This window comes from Ambystoma mexicanum, chromosome 11 (assembly GCF_040938575.1).
Source record: "Ambystoma mexicanum isolate Mex_15411 chromosome 11, UKY_AmexF1_1, whole genome shotgun sequence".
NCBI lineage: Eukaryota > Metazoa > Chordata > Amphibia > Caudata > Ambystomatidae > Ambystoma > Ambystoma mexicanum.
The window spans coordinates 1,478,449,900-1,478,470,916 of record NC_090934.1 but is presented as its reverse complement, the minus strand read 5'-3'; the positions used below and the strand labels follow the sequence as shown (position 1 = coordinate 1,478,470,916).

The 21,017-nt window shown below is 45.7% G+C and overlaps 1 protein-coding gene across 6 annotated transcripts in view; it reads right to left on the bottom strand.

Moving 5' to 3' along the window:
• The window catches only part of MAN2A2 (mannosidase alpha class 2A member 2), a 291,925-nt gene that overhangs the window by 92,866 nt on the left and 178,042 nt on the right, over window positions 1-21,017 (bottom strand). For all 6 annotated transcript variants that reach the window (XM_069625193.1, XM_069625189.1, XM_069625190.1 and 3 more), the window contains 4 exons: window positions 16,821-17,023; window positions 12,547-12,729; window positions 9,841-9,955; window positions 3,604-3,671 (listed from right to left, as the gene is read on the bottom strand). In XM_069625193.1, the coding sequence (XP_069481294.1) occupies window positions 3,604-3,671; window positions 9,841-9,955; window positions 12,547-12,729; window positions 16,821-17,023 (569 nt within the window). The remainder of the gene's footprint in view (window positions 1-3,603; window positions 3,672-9,840; window positions 9,956-12,546; window positions 12,730-16,820; window positions 17,024-21,017) is intronic.

Below are 21,017 nucleotides of genomic sequence, written 5' to 3'. Positions count from 1 at the left end.
TATGTCGCCTATCCCACGTGTACCGCTGTAGCTTTACTGGAGACTGCACATCTGAATCCCATCAGGACTAGCTTTACCGCGCCATTACATCTATTGTGCAAACATCTTCTACCCTGCTCCCCCCGCCCCCCTCCAGTTGCCTGTTTTGCTGGATTCTTCTACCATGCTCCCCCTGCGCACCTCTAGCCTACATCTGCAGGAGTCTGTCCTGGTACATTCTGGTTTCACCATCACCGTCTTCTGGCCAATGCTGGATTTGACTTTCATGGACTTCATTGATTCATGGTGCTTCACCCTTTCCAACTCTCATGCTGAACTTCTTTTGCATCTTGTACTCATGGTGACCCTGAATCATGCTGTTCCCATCTTCATCTTGTATCCTGGCTTGCAACATTATGTGTTACTACTGACTTCTGCAATTGTATTCGCTCTCCTCTCTTGCTTCTCCACTCTTGTTTTGACTGCTTACTCTCTGTTCTCTCCTCCTCTCCCTTTCTCCCTTTTCCTATCTCCTCCCCTCCTCCCCTTACTTTCTTCTATGTACTTACTCTATCAGAATTGTCCCTGGACCTAATATGATAGTAACCTCGTCTGTTTCCTCCACCCTCCCTTTACTGTTTTTTTCCTCCCCACCACCCCTCCAGCACTATCTGAAATGTCGTCAGGCCTAGTATGATAGTCGCTTGTTTTGTTCCTCCCCTCCCTTTCTGCACCCCTCTCCCTCACCTTTTGTTTGCCTCCTGTTCTACCAGAAATGTCATCAGACCTAGTACAGTAGTCGCCTGTCTGTTTCCATTTCCTTCCCACTCTCCCCCTCCCTTCCTTATCTATGTCTTAGCTCTTGCACTATCTGAAATGTCGTCAGGCCGAGTACGATAGTTAATTTCACATCCTTACTGTTCATGGCCTGTAAGAATGTCATTGTATTTTCCTTTGTTCCCTCCCTTGCCTTGAAGCGCTTTGAAACACTGTGTATAGGCGCTATATAAATAAACTATTATAACATATCCTCCCGGAGTACACCACATCAGCCTTTCGTTGCATTTTCATTTTATATTATTTACGAACCTGCCGCTGCCTCTGTATTCCAACTGTAACCTGACTGACATACCTGGTCAACTTCGCTCTGCATTTTGTAGTTTGTATGATTTATCAGGCACACACTGCATATGTATGATACCTGCCAACTATCTGGCTACGCCTTTCAGCCTCGCCCTGCATTTGCATTTTGACCTCAGCCTACCTGACTAGGTCTATGAAGCTAAGACTTCTCAGATGGAATTCTTACACCAATTAGGTCTCTTATGCTTGTTTGCACCCAGAAGTAGCCCCCATAGCAGGAGGCAAGGCTTTTCCAGAATGCCTAGATCCCCCAATAATGTCTACTATTGCTTGTTTGCACCCTGAAGTAGCTCCCCGGTACCATGAGGCGATGATTTTCGGAATGTGTACACCTAATGATTTTGTCCGGTTTCTTGTTGCACATCTGATTTAACACTGCCCCCTCCTCCCCCGACCCCCTGCACCATGAGGCAAAGCTTTACCAGACCGTGTGCATACACTGTAACTCATATGGGTATCACATCACTGCACTTATGACTTGTAGAATGCACTTTCTGTAACTAGTGCCTTGATGCCTCTGGGTTTTGTGCGCTGTAAATTAATGCAAACATAAATAAGATATGCTGGTTCTTGCGTGCAACTTCCGATGAACGTTACGAGCTTACTAAAAAAGTCCCTTCCTAGAAAATCATGTTCCGGTGGAAAATAGTCCAGCATTGGCACATTTGTTCGCAAGCCCATGCTTAATTACTTTTTTATTTGACTTCAGCAGGCCACTCCCAGTGCTGCACTGAAATTCCCCCCCCTACACTCTTGTACCTGAAGCTGAATGGCATCTGCAGCTGGTAGTGTCAGAGGAAGACAAGGCCAAAGGCAATCTCCTTCATGAAATGCCTACTGCGGTTGGCACTCTTTGGATGAAGCGCCTGCCAACGTGGCACTCTCTGGTAACAGGGCTGTAAAACCCATTTGGGTGGCTCCTGCTACAGTAATTGTAGCATTTTCCTGTACAGATGCATTATAAAAAGGTGCACACAGCACACTTCCTACTGCTTGCCAAAGGGACAATGTATTACTCTTGCAGCTATTCCCTCTTTATAGGCTTGGGAGGAGAGCTAGTTGGTAGTATGGTCCAGCCCTAGGCTTTCTTGACAAATTCCATTTATAATTGCCATTTGTATGCACAGCGATATACCCACTGATGTACAAGTAGCACGAGTTTAGGCTGGACACACCTGGGCACTTCTCCAATTTCCCACTCACTGCCACCTAGAGGTTATTGTGAAGCCATTCGTCTAAATTAGCAACCACTGAAAATGGTGGGAATTTTGGAATTGCCCTTTTTTCTTGTCCTTTTCCACTCGACTTGTTTCAAGCACGGGGATATCCATCGATGGAAGACTTAAGAAGCACCGTCTTCACATGTTTTCAGTGCCCGCTCATGTAGAGTTAGCATGATGAAAAGAAGGCATCCTTTAGTGGCTGGATGCCAGGCCCTCGTGGAGAGCGCGCCCCTGAGGCAGAATTTGAATGGGGACCGGACTTTGCAGCCACTTTTGTGATTGGCTGTTCTTTTTGCTTGTTTGCACTTTCAAGTTGCACCGAAGGTTCCTTGGGCACAGGGAGCATGTCCTTGGCAACAGGTGAACCCACGAATTCTGCACCTTCATTCTCAGGAGCCCTTCATGGCAATAGTGGAACATGTAACATGCATGTAACTGCCGAGAAGGGTCTTATGCTTCCTCTAGAAAGGTGCCACGTTGTTGCGGACGCCCAAGAAGCAAGCATTGCCAAAGTCAAAAGTGTTGACTCTGCCAACGCACCCACAGAATGGGGCGCATACAATCCCCCTCACTGAACACACCACACGAGAGGGAAAAGACGGTGCAGATGGGCAAGCACAGGTGACACCACCCCACACAGAACAGGGGTGCACAGAGAACAGGGATCACACGCAACATGCATGTGTTGTACATGATATGCACACGGGGAGCAGGCAGAAAGAAAAGAAAGAAATGCAAGCATGGTGGGGGGTCGGCATGGAGAGGGGCAGGGAAACAGAGGGTCCATGCACTCACCTCTATCTGTGTGATAGGCCATCCTTCAGGAGCAGGCGAAGCTTCACAAGACAGCGAGGGCGGTCCCCCAAATAAAGCATGCAGGGGGGCAGAGCGACGAAGTGCCAGAACCTGAAATGGGTGCTCGCCGGGGCACAGCGTGCAGGCACCCAGGATCCAGCTCTGCCTCCAACAGGTCAACCCTCATCAATAGCAGCAATACTTTGGGTACACATACAGGGGTCAGAAACACCACGACGACACAAAAACCAAGCCTCCAGTCATGCGTGCAGGGGAACACAAAGCATGCAGCCTTATTGCATGTAGGAAAGGCTCCAGGGCGCACACAGATGCAATACACAGGAGTTCTTCGGGCCAACAACCAAGTAGCTATGTTCTCATACGATACTTCCAATCGCAGTTTCAAGTGGATGATTTCCAGGTTACTCTTAGTGCCACACTCGAGAAGAAAAGTCCACTTTACCTGGGAGAGGAGTCCAGTTTAATCACAGTTTTTTCTGGCAGGGAGTCCTGGTTTAAGCGGGTGTCATCCTGTGAAAAAAGAGAAACCAGGCAAGGTAAGTTTAGATCAAGACAAAAATACCCAAATAAAAGCCGTAACCTTGGTGGTCTTTGCTTCAGTTTCTCACTGGCCCCTCGCAGCAATCAGTCAGATCTTGTACGTTTATCGATTAAACGTCTTCTGGTTTTAAAACATAACATCCATCTACAAACCAGGTTTAACGACATCAATGGGGCTGTTACAAAAAGGATCAATAAATCCAGATTTAGTGGTGGTCTTTCACAGGACCGCCCTAAATCTAGGTCCTTACCTTGAAGTAAAAAACTGTACAGAGCTTCCGATTGGAATCCAAACTAAGCAACAGTGGCCACAGCAACTAGCGTGTACAGACCAGTCCATTGTGGACCAGATGATTAATCTTACTACTCTATATACTGTCTTCAGAGCTCTGGTCCTCTCTACGCTGGACTGCTGCTACAGCCTCTTTCTAAATCTTCCTGCCTTTACTATCTGTCCTATACAAGGACTGCAAGACTTGTCCTTGGCCTCAAGCCCAGGGATCGTATCTCGCCAGCATTGAAATCTCTTCACTGGCTCCCAGTGGTGGCAAGGATCAAGTTCAAGACCCTCTGCATTTTCCACAAGGCTTTCTGGGGCCTAGGACCGCATTACCTCCAACGCCCTCTCCCTAAACATCTCCATTCTCGAGCTCTCCGCTCATCTACCTACAACTCTCCGAAGGTGAGGCGCTTCTCCAAGCAGAGAGTTGGGGCAGATCTATCTCCTCAGCTGGGGCCTCCCTCTGGAACAGCCTCCCTGCCTCTCTCGAACCTGAGCAGAACCACCTCCGGTTCCAGAAGCACCTCAAGACCTTCCTCTTTGCTTCCACCTTCTCTCTTCGTCTCCCATGCTGATGACCCATCTAGTCCACGCATTGGTCACCTGGCCACACTCTGAACCCGGGCCCAGGTCCCCGCATGTCCAGTTTTACCTGGCACTGCCTCCCCCAGCACTTGTGGTATGTATCTGTAACACTACAGTCCCTTCTCCCGGCACGGATGAGCCACCAGTTGGCTGCACTTTCTATTACTTGCACTTCTCCATCGCCCACACTTTTTGGCACTTCTCCCATCCACTTCCCTGCACTTGTGCGATCTGAATGACACAAGGCCTAGTAAGATTGTTGTTATATCCTCCCTCGGTTTCCCCTCTCATTGTCTTGTCGCGCCTACAAACACTTGTGTACAGGCGCGTTGTAAATGCCATATCCTAGCAACACACTTCAAGCGATCGGACAAGGCTCTAAAACTAAAGAGCATGATGAAAGATTCTGCCTCCTCATTATATCCTAAATCAGCAAAAACCTGCGATGGACAAGGAGGTCTGTAAACGTACAAGCACATTTTGAAGACTTTGTGTTTCATAATGTTGCTGCAAAAATGTACCAGGTTCGTAGAGCCAGCAGTGGATGAAGTGTGCACAAAATCATATGCCATGTAGCATTTGCAATGGGCATAGGGTTCAACTTGGGCAACGGCGGAATCATCCATTCATTGAGATTGGAAGACCATTCCCACCCTAGCTTTCTAGCGCTCACGAAAGCCCTGCCTATCCACGCTCTTTCACGGTCACTAAGGCCATTACAAGTATTATTTGGCCATGTGAGCCATCGAATCATGGCACTAACCGTGCACAACATTTCACTACTGGGTCTGACTCGAGGTGAAAGGAAAGTCGTATTGCCTAATTTTGGATACTAATACTGGTGTGGGGCAGATTTTCCTTCTCCCCACATTTATGCTGGACTATTGGATTTTAGGACTGAGTCAGATCCTTTTTCCACACTCTCATTCTTTTACTCTAACCACGGGAACCTTTTTTTGAATCTCTTTTTCATACTTTTTAATGGAGTTATGCTTTCCTCCATATTTTTTGGCATGTTCTTTCGTATTGCAGCACTTTCTGTGCAGTGTTGCTGCAAGCTTCTTTACCTTTCCTTTTTATTTTGCCTGTGTTAACACATGTTACCAAGGCAGGGAGGGGGACACCCTTTTGTCCAACCTGTATTTTATTTTGCGAGTTCAGCCCACCCCAACACCATTTTGTGCTTTTTAGTGCTCTTTGGCTACGATCAAATCTAGGTGTGCTTTATAATCACTGTCTGTTCTCGGCTGATAGGCCGCCTGGTGAGCCATCTTGCGCCTGTGCAGCACCTCCTTTACTCCCTTCTCTGCCATCACTACATCTCTCTCCAGCTGCTAGGCCGCCTGGTGAGTCATCTCACGCCTGTGCAGCATCTCCTTTACTCCCTTCTCTGCCATCACTACGTCTCTCTCCAGCTGCTAGGCCGCCTAGAGTGTCATCTCGCACCTGTGCAGTATCTCCTTTACTCTCTTCTCTGCCATCACTACGTCTCTCTCCAGCTGCTAGGCTGCCTGGTGAGCCATCTTGCGCCTGTGCAGCACCTCCTTTACTCCCTTCTCTGCCATCACTACATCTCTCTCCAGCTGCTAGGCCGCCTGGTGAGCACCTCCTTTACTCCGTTCTCTGCCATCACTACATCTCTCTCCAGCTGCTAGGCCGCCTGGAGTGTCATCTCACGCCTGTGCAGCACCTCCTTTACTCCCTTCTCTGCCATCACTACGTCTCTCTCCAGCTGCTAGGCCGCCTGGAGTGTCATCTCGCACCTGTGCAGCATCTCCTTTACTCCCTTCTCTGCCATCACTACGTCTCTCTCCAGCTGCTGGGCCGCCTGGTGAGTCATCTCACGCCTGTGCAGTATCCCCTTTACTCCCTTCTCTGCCATCACTACGTCTCTCTCCAGCTGCTAGGCCGCCTGGTGAGCCATCTCGCGCCTGTGCAGCACCTCCTATACTCCCTTCTCTGCCATCACTACGTCTCTCTCCAGCTGCTAGGCCGCCTGGTGAGCCATCATGCGCCTGTGCAGTATCTCCTTTACTCCCTTCTCTGCCATCACTACGTCTCTCTCCAGCTGCTAGGCCGCCTGGTGAGTCATCTCGTGCCTGTGCAGTATCTCCTTTACTCCCTTCTCTGCCATCACTACGTCTCTCTCCAGCTGCTAGGCCGCCTGGTGAGTCATCTTGTGCCTGTGCAGTATCTCCTTTACTCCCTTCTCTGCCCATCACTACGTCTCTCTCCAGCTGCTAGGCCACCTGGTGAGCCAACTCGCGCCTGTGCAGCATCTCCTTTACTCCCTTCTCTGCCATCACTACGTCTCTCTCCAGCTGCTAGGCCGCCTGGTGAGTCATCTCACGCCTGTGCAGCACCTCCTTTACTCCCTTCTCTGCCATCACTATGTCTCTCTCCAGCTGCTAGGCCGCCTGGTGAGTCATCTTGTGCCTGTGCAGTATCTCCTTTACTCCCTTCTCTGCCATCACTACGTCTCTCTCCAGCTGCTAGGCCGCCTGGTGAGCCATCTCGCGCCTGTGCAGTATCCCCTTTACTCCCTTCTCTGCCATCACTATGTCTCTCTCCGTCCCTCCCATTTACTCTAATGAGGGATGGAATCAGTGGGGGACGCCTTAGAAGACAGTGAACGGACGACCTTGAACGGTTATTTGGGCTGATTGGTGGAATTCTCAATTTGAGGGGTGAAAAAAATATATGTTTGGCCTGATTAATGGCAATATGATAGCTAGAGGTAGTGGCACACAATGCTGCCCTATCATCAGAGGAAAAGAACGAGCGCCTTTCTGTTCGGCTTGCCTGCGTTTAAGACGAAGAAGTTTAAGATCGTCATTAAACCAGGGCTCAGAAGGCCGACCAGGTACTCTAATACTTTTAAGACGGGCTGGCAGATCAGCCACAGCAGTGAATATCTGGGAAAAGGAGCAAAGATCAAGGCAGGGAGTGGCAAGACACAGCTTATCAATATGGGCCGCAAGAAGGGATCGATCGATCAACAGAACGCCAGTTGCGCTTCCACAACTTCTGATTACAGGATTTGGGGGCGCAGTCTGAAGCTATGAACAAAAGGAATAACAAAATGATCAGACCAGGTGATCCTGTGAGCAGTAGACACTGTAACAGCATTATACTTAGCAAAAATCAAATCCAGACGGTTGCCCAGAATACGAGTGGGCTCAGAAACAAGTTGCGCCAGCGACAGATCGTCCATATCTCCAATAAATTTAGCGGCAGCATTATCAGAAGATCGTTACACCTATAATTGAAATCGCCAGCAACTACCAGATTTGGGTATAGAAGCTGCACAAAAGCCACAAGGTTGACAAAAGCTTCAGTAAAGGTGGAGTTTGATCCCGGGAGACGGTAAATAAGGAAGTGAAGAGTCCTAGAGGCAGATAAAACCAAGCATACCAAAAGAGCCTCTAGTTTGCACTTAAACCAACTCTGAGACGTGTTGCCCTGGAACTATATTGAACTTGGGGAAGGGAACCCCGAGACGTGCTGCCCTGGAACTATGTTGAACTTGGGGAAGGGAACCCCGAGATGTGCTGCCCTGGAACTATGTTGAACTTGGGGAAGGGAACCCCGAGACGTGCTGCCCTGGAACTATGTTGAACTTGGGGAAGGGAACCCCGAGACGTGCTGCTCTGGAACTATATTGAACTTGGGGAAAGGAACCCCGAGACGTGCTGCCCTGGAACTATATTGAACTTGGGGAAGGGAACCCCGAGACGTGCTGCCCTGGAACTATACTGAACTTGGGGAAGGGAACCCCGAGACGTGCTGCCCTGGAACTATATTGAACTTAAGGAAGGGAACACCGAGACTTGCTGCCCTGGAACTATGTTGAACTTGGGGAAGGGAACCCCGAGACGTGCTGCCCTGGAACTATGTTGAACTTGGGGAAGGGAACCCCGAGACGTGCTGCCCTGGAACTATGTTGAACTTGGGGAAGGGAACACCGAGACGTGCTGCCCTGGAACTATGTTGAACTTGGGGAAGGGAACACTGAGACGTGCTGCCCTGGAACTATGTTGACCTTGGGGAAGGGAATCCCGAGACGTGCTGCCCTGGAACTATGTTGAACTTGGTGAAGGGAACCCCGAGACGTGCTGCCCTGGAACTATATTGAACTTGGGGAAGGGAACCCCGAGACGTGCTGCCCTGGAACTATATTGCACTTGGGGAAGGGAACCCCGAGACGTGCTGCCCTGGAACTATATTGAACTTGGCGAAGGGAACCCCGAGACGTGCTGCCCTGGAACTATATTGCACTTGGGGAAGGGAACCCCGAGACGTGCTGCCCTGGAACTATATTGAACTTGGGGAAGGGAACCACGAGACGTGTTGCCCTGGAACTATACTGAACTTGGGGAAGGGCACCCCGACATTTACAAAGGTGTGGAACGTTTTTAATTCAAATCCAGAAGAAAGTAAATTGAACATTGTGATAAACTGGTTGACATTTGGTGAAAAGAGGCTGGAGAGTAAGTCCGAGCTGGAAATAGCTCTGAACCTTGCTTTTGGAACACTGTTTAGTTTATGGTTGACCTCCCTACACGTTGTTTTGTCTTAGCTGTGAGAGAAAGTATAGGTTTTGGACACAGACAGACTTAAGTTGAACATATTGACACAGACTTTCCTTAGTTTCTTTAGGTATGGAAATCCCACCTTAGCATAGGGCAAGTGAGGCATCACTCCATCCTGACATTTTCGTTAATAAAAGCTTTGTTTTATACATCTGGGGCTTGATTCACAGAGCCTGTTCCAATGGGCTTTTGCCATTATAAAATGCTTCTGTGAATCAGGCACTTAATCTGTAGACAGGGGAGGGCCTGAGCAGGCAAGGCTCACCCAAAATCTGGAAATGCCCACTCAGAGGCTCTGTGGATATTTACAGATCTTAATGTCACTGTGCTGGGCCGAACGGCATTAGCTTCAGGCCCCACTTGTTAGACAATCCTGGTTACACCTCTGCTCCTTCCATGATGCCAATCCCACACAGGGCACCAAATCCCTTAGGACTTTTAGGAAACAAGACATCAAATACGGAATGTGTAGTTTTGCTTTTTCCAATATTAGCATGAGCTTTCCAAGCTCCACTGGGCAAAGCACAGCCAGTTATATAGTTTGGTTCAGAGAAAGGTAGCCATGGCGACAAACTGTGCTTCTGCACTTTACAGATGAGAACAGAATTCAATGATTGAAGGAATGTTTCTTAGTGTCAGACTGCTTAAATGAAAAGACATTGGGAAAGAACTTAATTCTTACCGTGCTGAGGAACGGCACCGACAGGTCATAGTGATAAGTCTCCTTGTCGCTGAGCACGAGGTAGTGTGCTGCATTAATAATAACACGCTTCAAATTCATCAAGGAATGGAGTAACCTGAAGATTCAGAAAAATTATTTAAGGAGTCAGCCAAGAATAAGAAAAAATCGATGCATTTTAGGGCAGTGTTTCTAAAGTCCACTTATGGTAGGACCTTATCAAACGATCCCCTTGGTGTACAGAGTCCCAACTTCTAGTATAAGCCTGTACTACTCAGGGTTTGGGTCGTTCGGCAGAGCAGCCAGACTTATTTTAGGAGGCAGATGTGAGCTGTAGGTCAGCACAAAGAACTCTGCAAATACATAGGCCCAAAGAAACCCTTGTAGCTCCATCAAAATAGGTATTTATTTGATATATACACAAGGCACAGATATATCTGTAGATAAGGCAAGTACTATTTCAAAGCTAATAAACACAATAGAAAAGCAAGGCAATACTTCAGGTGAGTAAACCACAATGTCAAGACTGGTTGATGGATGCAATTCACAGGTAAGCAAAACCATTGATTATAGTAACTCAAAATATTATGTTGTAGGAATACATGAATGCAAAACACCAACAAAGCAGGTTAGTTTGGGGGGAGTTTTCCTATAAAGTCCTACTGGCAGTCAGAGTTTAGTAAAGTATCCAAGTGGTTTGTAGATCTCAAACTCAGCATCAGTCTGTACTAACTCAGGACCTTGGTAGATTGGCCGAGCAGTCAGGCTCATCTTAAGAGGAAGATGTGAGCTGTAAATACACTGAACCTTAGCTAGACATGTACATCAAAGAAACTCTTACACTTATAATCTATATAAAGATGCATATTTATATAAAAAACACACACACACACACACACACACACACACACACACACACACACACACACACACACACACACACACACACACACACACACACACACACACACACACACACACACACACACACACACACACACACACACACACACACACACACACACACACACACACACACACACACACACACACACACACACACACTTTAGATGTTTACACTAGAACACTTGAGAATGCACTTCAAAGGGCACTTTCACTTTTGTGTTTGTTCGCAATTACATTTTTAGCAACTTTAGACGCACCTGTGGATTCTAACGGTTCATACAGTGATACATTTTTACTCTGTAAACTAATATAGTAAAGTCACTTAAAGGGAGGAAAATAGTATAACATTAGCTTGATTCAAGGTTCTAAAGAGTTTCTTCGCCCAATAAGTCTTTAAATCTCAAAACGCAACCCAAGCTAAAGGCAGTTCGGAGAGGGCTAGAAGTCTTGACAAGCAGGAGAATGCGAAGAGTTCATGTGGATTTCTTCCACATGAACTATTTACCCATGAACCTATAGCCATGTGTACGTTGAAGAGAATTCAATGTGAACAAGGAGAAAGTGGAAGGCAAATATGCAGAAGCCAATGTAATGTGGACATTCATTGAGTTTGGAATAAATACTACATCATTAGTTAATGTTAAAGGACATTTGCACCGCGCACTATCACCACTGAAGTGGTCCCCTGGTGCTCTGGCAGCTCTGAAAAGGGAAGGAGAGGGGGTGGGTTAGTGTGAGTAAGCTGGAAAAGTGCAAGAGAGCAGTGATGTACTGTTGGCAGCCTCAGCCCGGTGGGTCCATTGGCTGGGCTTGGGGTGTTTTACAGTCGGTAGTCGTCGTGTGCTGTTGTGCAAGTGTATGTGTGGTTTGTTTTGTTGTTGCATTGTTGTGATGTTGTGAAGTTTGTGCGGATTGCTGCATTTTAGATGTGTGGTTGTGTTTGGTTTGAGTTTGAGAGGTGTATGCAGAGGGATGAATGAAGTTAAATCTGTATTTATGATGTGAATGAAGTCTATTCAATATGAATCTTGTCAGTCGAATGAAGATAATATAACTCAAAAGGGAAAATAAATTCTGAGGTGAACTAATTATTAGTGTAATTGAAAATTATTTGTGTGACTCAAGAACAAACGAGATCAACTCAATTAAACAAAGGAGTGTGTTAGCGCAAATAAACGGTCTCAACAATCCAAAATCTCTTCCGCCTTAACTCATCTTCGATGTAGACCTGGCTCTCTTCTTTACGAGTTGCATTAGATGAGGAGGAGAGAGGCTGGCTCAGGACTCTTAGAGCCAAGCGTTTCTACTTTGTGTAGGTAGATTGTTTTCTTGGAACCCCATAATAATTTATAAATCAAAGGCGCAAGTCTCACTCTATGCCGATCATTTCTCACACCTATTAAAAGGAGACATACAAGCACACACCCCCACTTATGAGTTTCACCCCCAGCCTGGAGCACCTGGCCTGAGGGATAGAGGAAGAAAAACAGTGCGAGAGAGACAGACAAACATGATGGAGTAGAATCGTTGTGCATTGCCACTGGAGACCAAAGTTTATTGACCCCAAAGCTAGTCTTCCATTCAATGTTGCCACATTAAGGGGGTTTTAATATTGTTGTAATTTAGTAAGCATATTCATAGAATAGGAAAAATGGAAGACTGCTGCACAAGAAAGAACCAAAAATGGACACAATAGAACTATCTATTGTTACTTGGGTTAAGACTTACTCTCAAGTTAGGAAAGGTATTGCAAAGCTTGAGTTCACATGTTTGCAATCAATATTTTTAACACATACAACCTACCTCACTCCATAATCTACTACAACCGCTTCCTTAGCAGTGCCGGTGATGGCATCGTGGTGCTGGAAGAGTCCGAGGTTGCGACGGGCATCGGTTAGCAAGGAGTAATCGGAGAGTGGATATTTGCTTTCCATGCCAGCATGTCTAGCATTGTTAATAGCCAAACTGTACAAGATCTCTGCTCCTCTATGATGAAAACAGAAAGTAACACAGTAAATCCTTGACGTATAGTAAACTTTCTGCCCCCCAGACTCCCACTGTTTGCACACATCCCACATCAGTCTACTGATCAATACTTTCTACAATTGCTCTGTCTTTCAAAGCCCTGCTTTCAATGTAGTAATGAGGTCACGTGTGCGCCTAGTTCCTTGAATTTGACAAATGAATTGCTTCCGTGCCTGACCACAGTCTCGGACGTGGACCAATTGATCCAATAATAGATCAATGTCATCAGTCATCAATTGACAGTTGCTTTGCTCTTATTGTCTTCTTTCGCGTGGTACCGTGCGTATGCAGGTTAATTTATTTTACTCGCCTGTGACCGTGGGGGCATAGATATTCTCCATGGTGGTTTAAGGGTGTCATATAGGATAGTCATTGGTGGTCAAACCCCCCCCTCCCACTCCCCCAGCGTGGACAAACCAGGTGGAATTGGTGCAATAGTAACTTGAAGCGTAGATATCAGGACACCAGTCCAGGGAACATCACATCCCCAAGGATAGTAATGAAAACAGCACTGTGACCCAGTTTGAGTTCCCAACCTTCAACGCAGCCTCAAGTGAACCTTGTGAAATGTGTAGGCATCATGAAGGAAGACACAGACAACAGATTCCAAGTTCAAACATAAGTAGTTTTATTAACTTAAATGTCAGGAAGGTTCAAGGCCTAACTTGCCCTATGCTAAGGTGACATTTTCGTACCTGAACAAAACTAAGGAAAGTCTGAGTCAAAGATTTCAACTTAAAAGTCTGTCTGTGTCTAAATCCTATACCTACCCTCACAACTAAAGCTGAACAATCTGTAGGGTTGTGAGCAACCAAATAAATAGTGTTCCAAATTAAGTTCTGAGCTTCTTCCAGCTCTGGGTTTACTTTCCAGCTCCCCTTACCCAAGTTCAAGACAGTTCCATAAAGTATCGGGGTTCCTTTCCCCCAAGAAGACACAATTTAAAAGGTCATAGGGTTTCCTTCCCCAAGACGTCAGCTTTTCCAGCTTGCCAACTTATACCAGTTCCAAGTCTACTGTACACTCCTGCTTCCTTGACAGTGCACAGATTGCTTCCTGCTGCTTCACGTCAGCAGTCTCTTTCACCCACTTGCATTTACTCTCTGTTTCCTTGGCTCTTAAGTTGGGTATCCCCCAGTCTAGGCGCAGTTGTCGGACCACACGGTCCACCCATTACAGGCCACGTAACCGGTAACTCCCAGATTTGACCACACAGGTTCTTCTATAACTGCATCGGTGTGCTGGATCACATTCACTTTCGTTTCTCCTCGCCAGTCTCTTGGCTTTGCCACAATGCTTTTTCCACTTCACCAGTTTCTTGACATTGACACACTGTGTTCTTTCATACAGTTCACTCCGTGGTGCTCTTCTCCCTTCACCACGTCACCTTCACACTCTTCAGTAATATTCAATATTTGCTTTTCACTGCATTGCATAGGATTCGTGCTTTGGTTTCAATATATTGTCTGTGTACTTCACACAAACTTATCTTCTGTTCACCGGCTTTTTATAGGTTTGTCAAAAGCTTTCCTTTCAGTTCGCTATTCAATAGTGCTTAACTCTTATTCTTTTGTTCACAGTGTTTATCACAGCCCTTCACTTTGGGTTCACAGCATCTTGCACATCTCCATTCGGCAATTACTTTTGCCCTGTGACAGCAAGCAGGAGTGCCCCGGTTCGGGGGTTGCCTTGAGTTCACTCACCGGTCCTTGGCGGCTCGTCCGGGTGGCTGCTTTCCTTTTCCTCTGCTCCGTGTACATGTGTCTGTTCGCACTCCGGTCTTCTTTCTGTGGATTGCCGGCAGTTCCACTTGCTTCCCGTGGACGCTGCCGGTAGCTTGCAGCAATCTGATTCCTTCCGTGGCCCACAGCTCCAGCTGCAGGCACACGACCAGGTAGGCTCCCAGCACTGTGACCCTCTCACGGCCCGCCCGGGCCTCGGCACCACAGTCTCTCCAGAACTTTCCAGAGTCCTCGTGTCCTGACAGGACCCTCCTCGGCAGCCTCCTCGTCCCCAGGGTTTCTCTTACCTCTGGCCCGCAATGCTGGGCCTGGCTTCTGTACTCGTGCTGCTGCTGCTGCCCCTTTCTTCCCTGCTAGTCGCTCCTTTTATACACCTGCAACCATTTAACAGGTTGCAGGTCTAAGTCCTCAAACCCAATTGCCTGACCATATTTAGTAGAGTTCTCTGGACATGCCTGACCCTCACAGCAGTCTGCAGTTCTCTTGCTCGTCTTAGTACTATAGTGGTATGAAAGAGGGAGAAATGAGGGGAAGTGATTGACAACACCCTGCAAAGACAGGGGGAGTGGGAGGTTGATTACTACAAGGAAGAGGATGGTATCATGTCTTGCCTCCGGACATCCTCTCCCCAATCCCCAAGGACCCTCCACCCAGGTGATCATCCCTCGCTTCTCCGCCCCCAGGTTCAGGATCCAAAAGCGATGGCCCTTCCCTGGCCACCTAAGGAGACGACCCAAGGGGAGTAGGTGTGAGGATACCCTCAGGTTTCTCACAAAAAGGAGTCCCCGAGTTGCATCCATTGCAGAGTCCACTTGGCTTTGTGACAGGTTTCATTGCTAGTGAGGTCTCTCACTTGATTTTGCATAAAGAAATGTTTTCTTGCTACTGATATTAAAGTATTATTCATGCCGTGTATCTTATCTGCAAAGTACAAATAGGTTAATCCCCCCCCAATAAAAAAAAAATAATTCTGTATTTGTTTCGATGTAAAATGTTTCTCTGAAAAATACCTTGCTATAATTATTTTCGTTAAAATCACATACCACGTTATTTTGTTATCGCTAGGGTGATGAGGATTCTTCCATCGTAAGCCCCACCTTTTTAAACGGTTCATCGCTCGGAAATGAACTAAAAGTGTATCTGAAGCTTATTGCAGCCTAGTTTGAGGTCTATGGCGATCTTTGACCTGTCAGCGTGTGCTGCAAATGACTGCTTCCTCCCTGAAGTGTAAAGTCCAGTTAGGTTTTCCAGATTCCCAGGATGAACATTGACATACACTCACCTTCAGGGAGCATCACGTGCATGCTTATTGACGATTCTAAACACATGACTGGATAGAACTATACTAGTAGTTAGTCTTACTAAAGGCGAAATACCCCTTTGGATATGCCCTCTCACACCGTCAGAGGTAGACCACAAATATGAATATACAAAAGAGAAAGTGACAAATTAAATTCTCACAAATTTGCTGATCTATAACAATAACCTGGTGCGCGCCCTCTTGTAGCTTGTAGTCCTGAAAAAATAGACCAAGTACATAAATCTTATACACAATACTAGACATTTTTAATATGATTTGCAAAGAGTAAAACAACTCAAAAATGTTCTAAATTAACATGACCCAAAATAAAACACACATGGTGGAAATAAAATGAACCTATTCGCTAACATAACATACACTTGACAACATTTAACAATTATAAACACACAAATGACTGACACCTAGTACACTCTCTAGGTGTCATAGCTCAAAAAACAAAAAATCCCGACATGTTTCAGTTCTTCTTTGCTACAATTGCACAAACTTTCTTCAGGGGAAACACAATTGCACTGATTACCACCATGCAATCCAGGTCCATATAAAAGATTCCAGACTGAAACCAGGAAAGACCTCAGAGTTCGATATTCGTAGTGCTAGTGTCCAAGTAAACAAAAAATAGCTGGAGACTTCATGTATCAAGTCTCTTTTTTTAATTTCTTCAATGCTTGTGAGTAGCTGAAGGTCCAAAAGAACTTGTAGTCCGCTACTGATGTACAAGGGACTCGGAAAAATAGTCCTATCCGCTAATGCTGCGGTCACACTCTACTGGCAAAAATCCAACTCAAACTCCTATTAAGAAGCCAGTGTGTGTCTGCACTGGGCGAGACTGGTAAGTAGAAAACCGTCCACACTGAACGCTGGATAGGACTATACAACATGACTTTAGCAGCCCTACGCGCTCGCTGCTCTAGGAAGTATTTGACTCAGTAAACAAAGGCTAAATATATATATATATATATATATATATATATATACATATATTTTCTTACCGGAGGTGAGATTCCAGCACTCTGTCCAGACTCTTGTAGAACGGTCTCGAGGTGAAATAGCCGGTCCAGTAATGATCCTCTCGGTCAGCATAGGAGAAGAAATCGCCGCTGATGACAGGGAAGTCAGGAGGTCGTGATCCGGGAGCGATTCTCATCTTCTTGTAGAGCGCATCAAAGTAGTCAGAAAGAGTACCAAACTGGGCCTTGATAAAAACAGCCACAAACAATTCTGTTAAGTTTGTGTAGCCCCAGGAATGGCAAAACAACGTGAAACTTACACAGTAAAAGATTCCATCATTACAAAGGGCTCTATGCGCTTACAAAGACTCTTGTAAAGGGTACATTTTGGTTGACTCAACTGCATTGCAAATATTTAAATTTCTTTCAGTATTGGGGGTCCACCAAAGCACTATATGGGATACACTACTCACCGTAATCGTATTTCTGATGCTTGTTTCCACTTAGATTCACATGCTGTGCATAGGACATCTAGTGGAAGCTGCAGAGTATTAAAGTTGTTGTTTTCGAAACACGAAAAGGGACGTAGACAGGGCATGCCAGTAATACTATCCCATGTGTGACGTCCACTGTACCCATGATCCCTCACGCGTGTGGGACCCTCAGATTGTAATTTTTCTGACATGAGGTAGCATGAGGAGTAGCGTGAGTACAGAGTTTCCAAGCAGATACAATAAGCAAGACCACAAGCATCCATGCGCCTTCTCTCAGAGGGGAGGAAGGGCGGGCGCATGTGAATCTAAGCAGATACAAGCATTAGAAATACGATTACGGCGAGTAATGTATCCCTTCTGAGGCTTGTGGAATCTGCTTAGATCACATGCTGTGCACAGATTAGCAAAAAGTGTTAGAAGAAGGAGGTGGGATGTGAGAAGGTTCATGAGCAAATAAATGTCTAAGAACCGCTTGTCCCACTTGTGTATTTGTCTTGGAATGAGTGTCAATGCACTAGTGCCGAGTGAAAGTATGTATTGAGCTCCATGTAGCGGCTTTGCAAATACTGTCTAAAGGGACATTTGCAACAAAAGCCAGGGTGGCTCCTGTGCCTCTAGTGGAATGGGCCCTGGGAGTAAAAGGCAGTGTGTTATTTGATAGGGAATAGCACAGTTGTATACATCTGACTATCCACCTAGAGATGGCGTTCTTTGAAATGCGGTCACCTTCTCTGCCTGGCGCTATGGAGACAAACAATTGATCTGTTTTTCTTAGCGGTCTGGTCTTGTCTACATAGTAGAGGACTGCCCTCCTCACATCTTGTGTGTGGAGTTTTACCTCAGCTGAGCTGTTGTGTTCCTCTAGAAAGCCGGTAACTCAATTGACTGGTTTAAATGAAAATTGGAGATTAATTTAGGGGAGAAACTAGGGCGAGTACGTAAAACCAGCTCGTCTTTGTGCACAACAAAGATAAGGTCCTGCACTGACAATGCTTGTATTTCACTCACTATTCTTATGCAAGTGATAGCCGCTAAGAAGGCGGTATTTTAGACTAGACGTGCATTGACTCAAAAGGGGGTCCCATGAGCTCAGCAAGTACCACGTTGAGATCCCATCCTGGCGGTGGGTTAGAAATAGGAAGGTAGAGTCTCTTTACTCCTTCCATGAATGCCTTGATGACAGGTACTTTCCACCATGAGACCTTATTATGGGAAGTGGTGCAGGCTGATAAAGCCGCCAGGTGGACCTTTAGGGAGTTGAATTCTAACCCTGCATCTAGCAAATGGAGCATATAAGTTAAAATGTGGGAAAGAGTACATTCCATGGGGTTTATTTGTTTAGACTGGCACCAAATTACGAATCTTCTCCAATTGTCAAAGTAAGTGTCTAGTATTTGTTTTTTTTTATTCTTTCAAGATATCCATGCATCTCTGTGGCAAGTTCAGATGTCCGAACTCTATGACCTCAGGAGCCATGCCGCCAAGTTCATCGAATGAGGTTGAGGGTGAACTGTTAGTCCCCCGTGCTGGGTGTGCAGATTGTACGGGCACGGGAGTTTGATGGGATCGCACATCGCCAGTTTGCGCAGATATGAATACCATGGTTGTATCGCCCACATAGGAGCAACTAGGATAAGCTTCATCGGTTCCTTGTGGATCTTGTTCGCCACCTTCCTCATGAGAGGAGTCGGGGCGGGTGGAGGGGGAGCATAGGCAAATTTCCCTGACCAGTTCATCCATTGGGCGTTCCCGTTGGAGCCTGGCTGGGGAACCTAGACGCGAAGTCTGTCAAGATTCTGAAGTAATAGGATCCTGCAGGAGTGAAGCTGGCCCACCTAGCCCCCAAAGCCTGCCTGCTCAACAATCCTGATATAATAAAACTATTGGCCAGGCAAACCCAAGGGGAAAGGGGAATGGATAACAAAACAAAGACAAGAACTCCCACTGCAGGTACTTCAGACTGTCTTCACTGGAAGGGTTTTTTGGATCAGTGGTGTTCCTGTTGCCTAAGCTTGCATAGCCCTTAGGCTGCTTCAGTAAGAAATGTTGCTGCTTTTGATGCAGTATATGAAGTTTCTCTTTCTTTTCTCTCTACATACAGCTTATCACTCTCTTGGATAACTTCCTGATGAAGTTCTAATATTCCGCTGCCAGTACTGGATTTTCGAAAATTTATTCTCTTAAAAATTCTCCTTCAACAAAAGGCTTTAGTACAAAAAACTCTTGTTTATAACATTACTGACTAGCCTTGAATCCAAAAGCGAAGTGCGACACAGAGGAAAAGAAAATAATTCATCTCAAAATGGCCGCGACGTACGCGCAACATCGTAGGGTCCTTTTCTGTAACCGCGCGCATAGAATTAAATATACACTCCGGCTCTGAACGATAGCGTGAAACAAAATTACAAAACGTTAGAAAGGTTAAAATAAGGTTAATCAAGATTAGAAACGCAGCGAAAAACGGCACGCCTAGTTAGTATTAGTTGGTCTTTAAAAATCTAATTAAAAATAAAATGTAATACTTTGTCTTGAATCTTCAACTACTCTGGTTTGACCAAATATAATAAAATTACTTGACTTAAAAAATACCATGAATGAACTTGTAAAGTCTTAAGTTTAAATGTCTTTTGAGCAACATCCAATAACTTCCTACATTTAACAACAGAATTGCACTTAGCTTAGTTCTTGTTCTTCAATTGGTTCCTCTGTTCAACAAACTGGTTCAACTGGAAGACTCTGATGGTTGATTTCAGCAACTTCTTTCTTGACTGAGATAACTAAGGTAGAAATTGAACTAAAACAAAAATTCTACACCTAGTGAAAGTATACTATAGTTTTATTTTAACTGGAGCTAAAAAGTGTACGACCTACTCTAATGAATACTTTAATGAAAGGCAGTTTAGATTTGTAAGGAACATTCTAAGTGACATCACAATACTGCCTAACCAATCACTATTGGGATAGTGTTCCTCCATCTTGGCTTGGGGACATGTCATCTTTCTAATGAAAGTTAGTTAAGGAACACGAAAAAAAATGAACTTAACTAAAACAGAAAATGTTCTAGTTTCAAAACAGAATGTATTTAATATTTTAGCCACCTGAAATAGTGTTTGCAATATCCTATTCTCCTAGGAACCTTGCTAATGTGAGGTATAGAATGTGAAAACCTGACAAAGTCTGGGCATTGACTGTTTTCACTTGCAGCGAACAAGTATATTGTGGGGAAACCCCACAGAGAGAAGAGGTGTTCTACGACTCCTTCATGTAGACGCCACTCCTGTTCCTCTGGTAGGGGATCTCTGCTCAATGAGTCCGCTAGAGAGTTGAGTTCCCCTTGAACATGCTGTGACGATAGGAACATCTTCCGTTTGAGTGCCCATTTCCAAATTTGCTGTGCAATCCTGGACAGATTTGGACAACGTGTGCCCCCCGTTTGTTGATATAAAACATTGCTCTAGTGCTGTCTGTCAGGACTTGCACGGATTGGTTCTTTAAATGGGTTTCGAATGCCCGAAGGGCTTTGAATACTGCCAGAAGATCTAGTATATTGATGTTGTTTTGGGCTGCCGTGCAAGACCACAGACCTTGAGCTGTGTGATGAAGGTAATGAGCGCCCCACCCTGCTAGAGAGGCGCAGTTGTGACAATTGCCTCTATTTCTGGATTGTAGAAGGGTTTCCCCTTCAGCAGATTTTCCCTTGTCCACCAGCAAAGATTTTGTACAAGTGTTGGCGAAACGACCACTA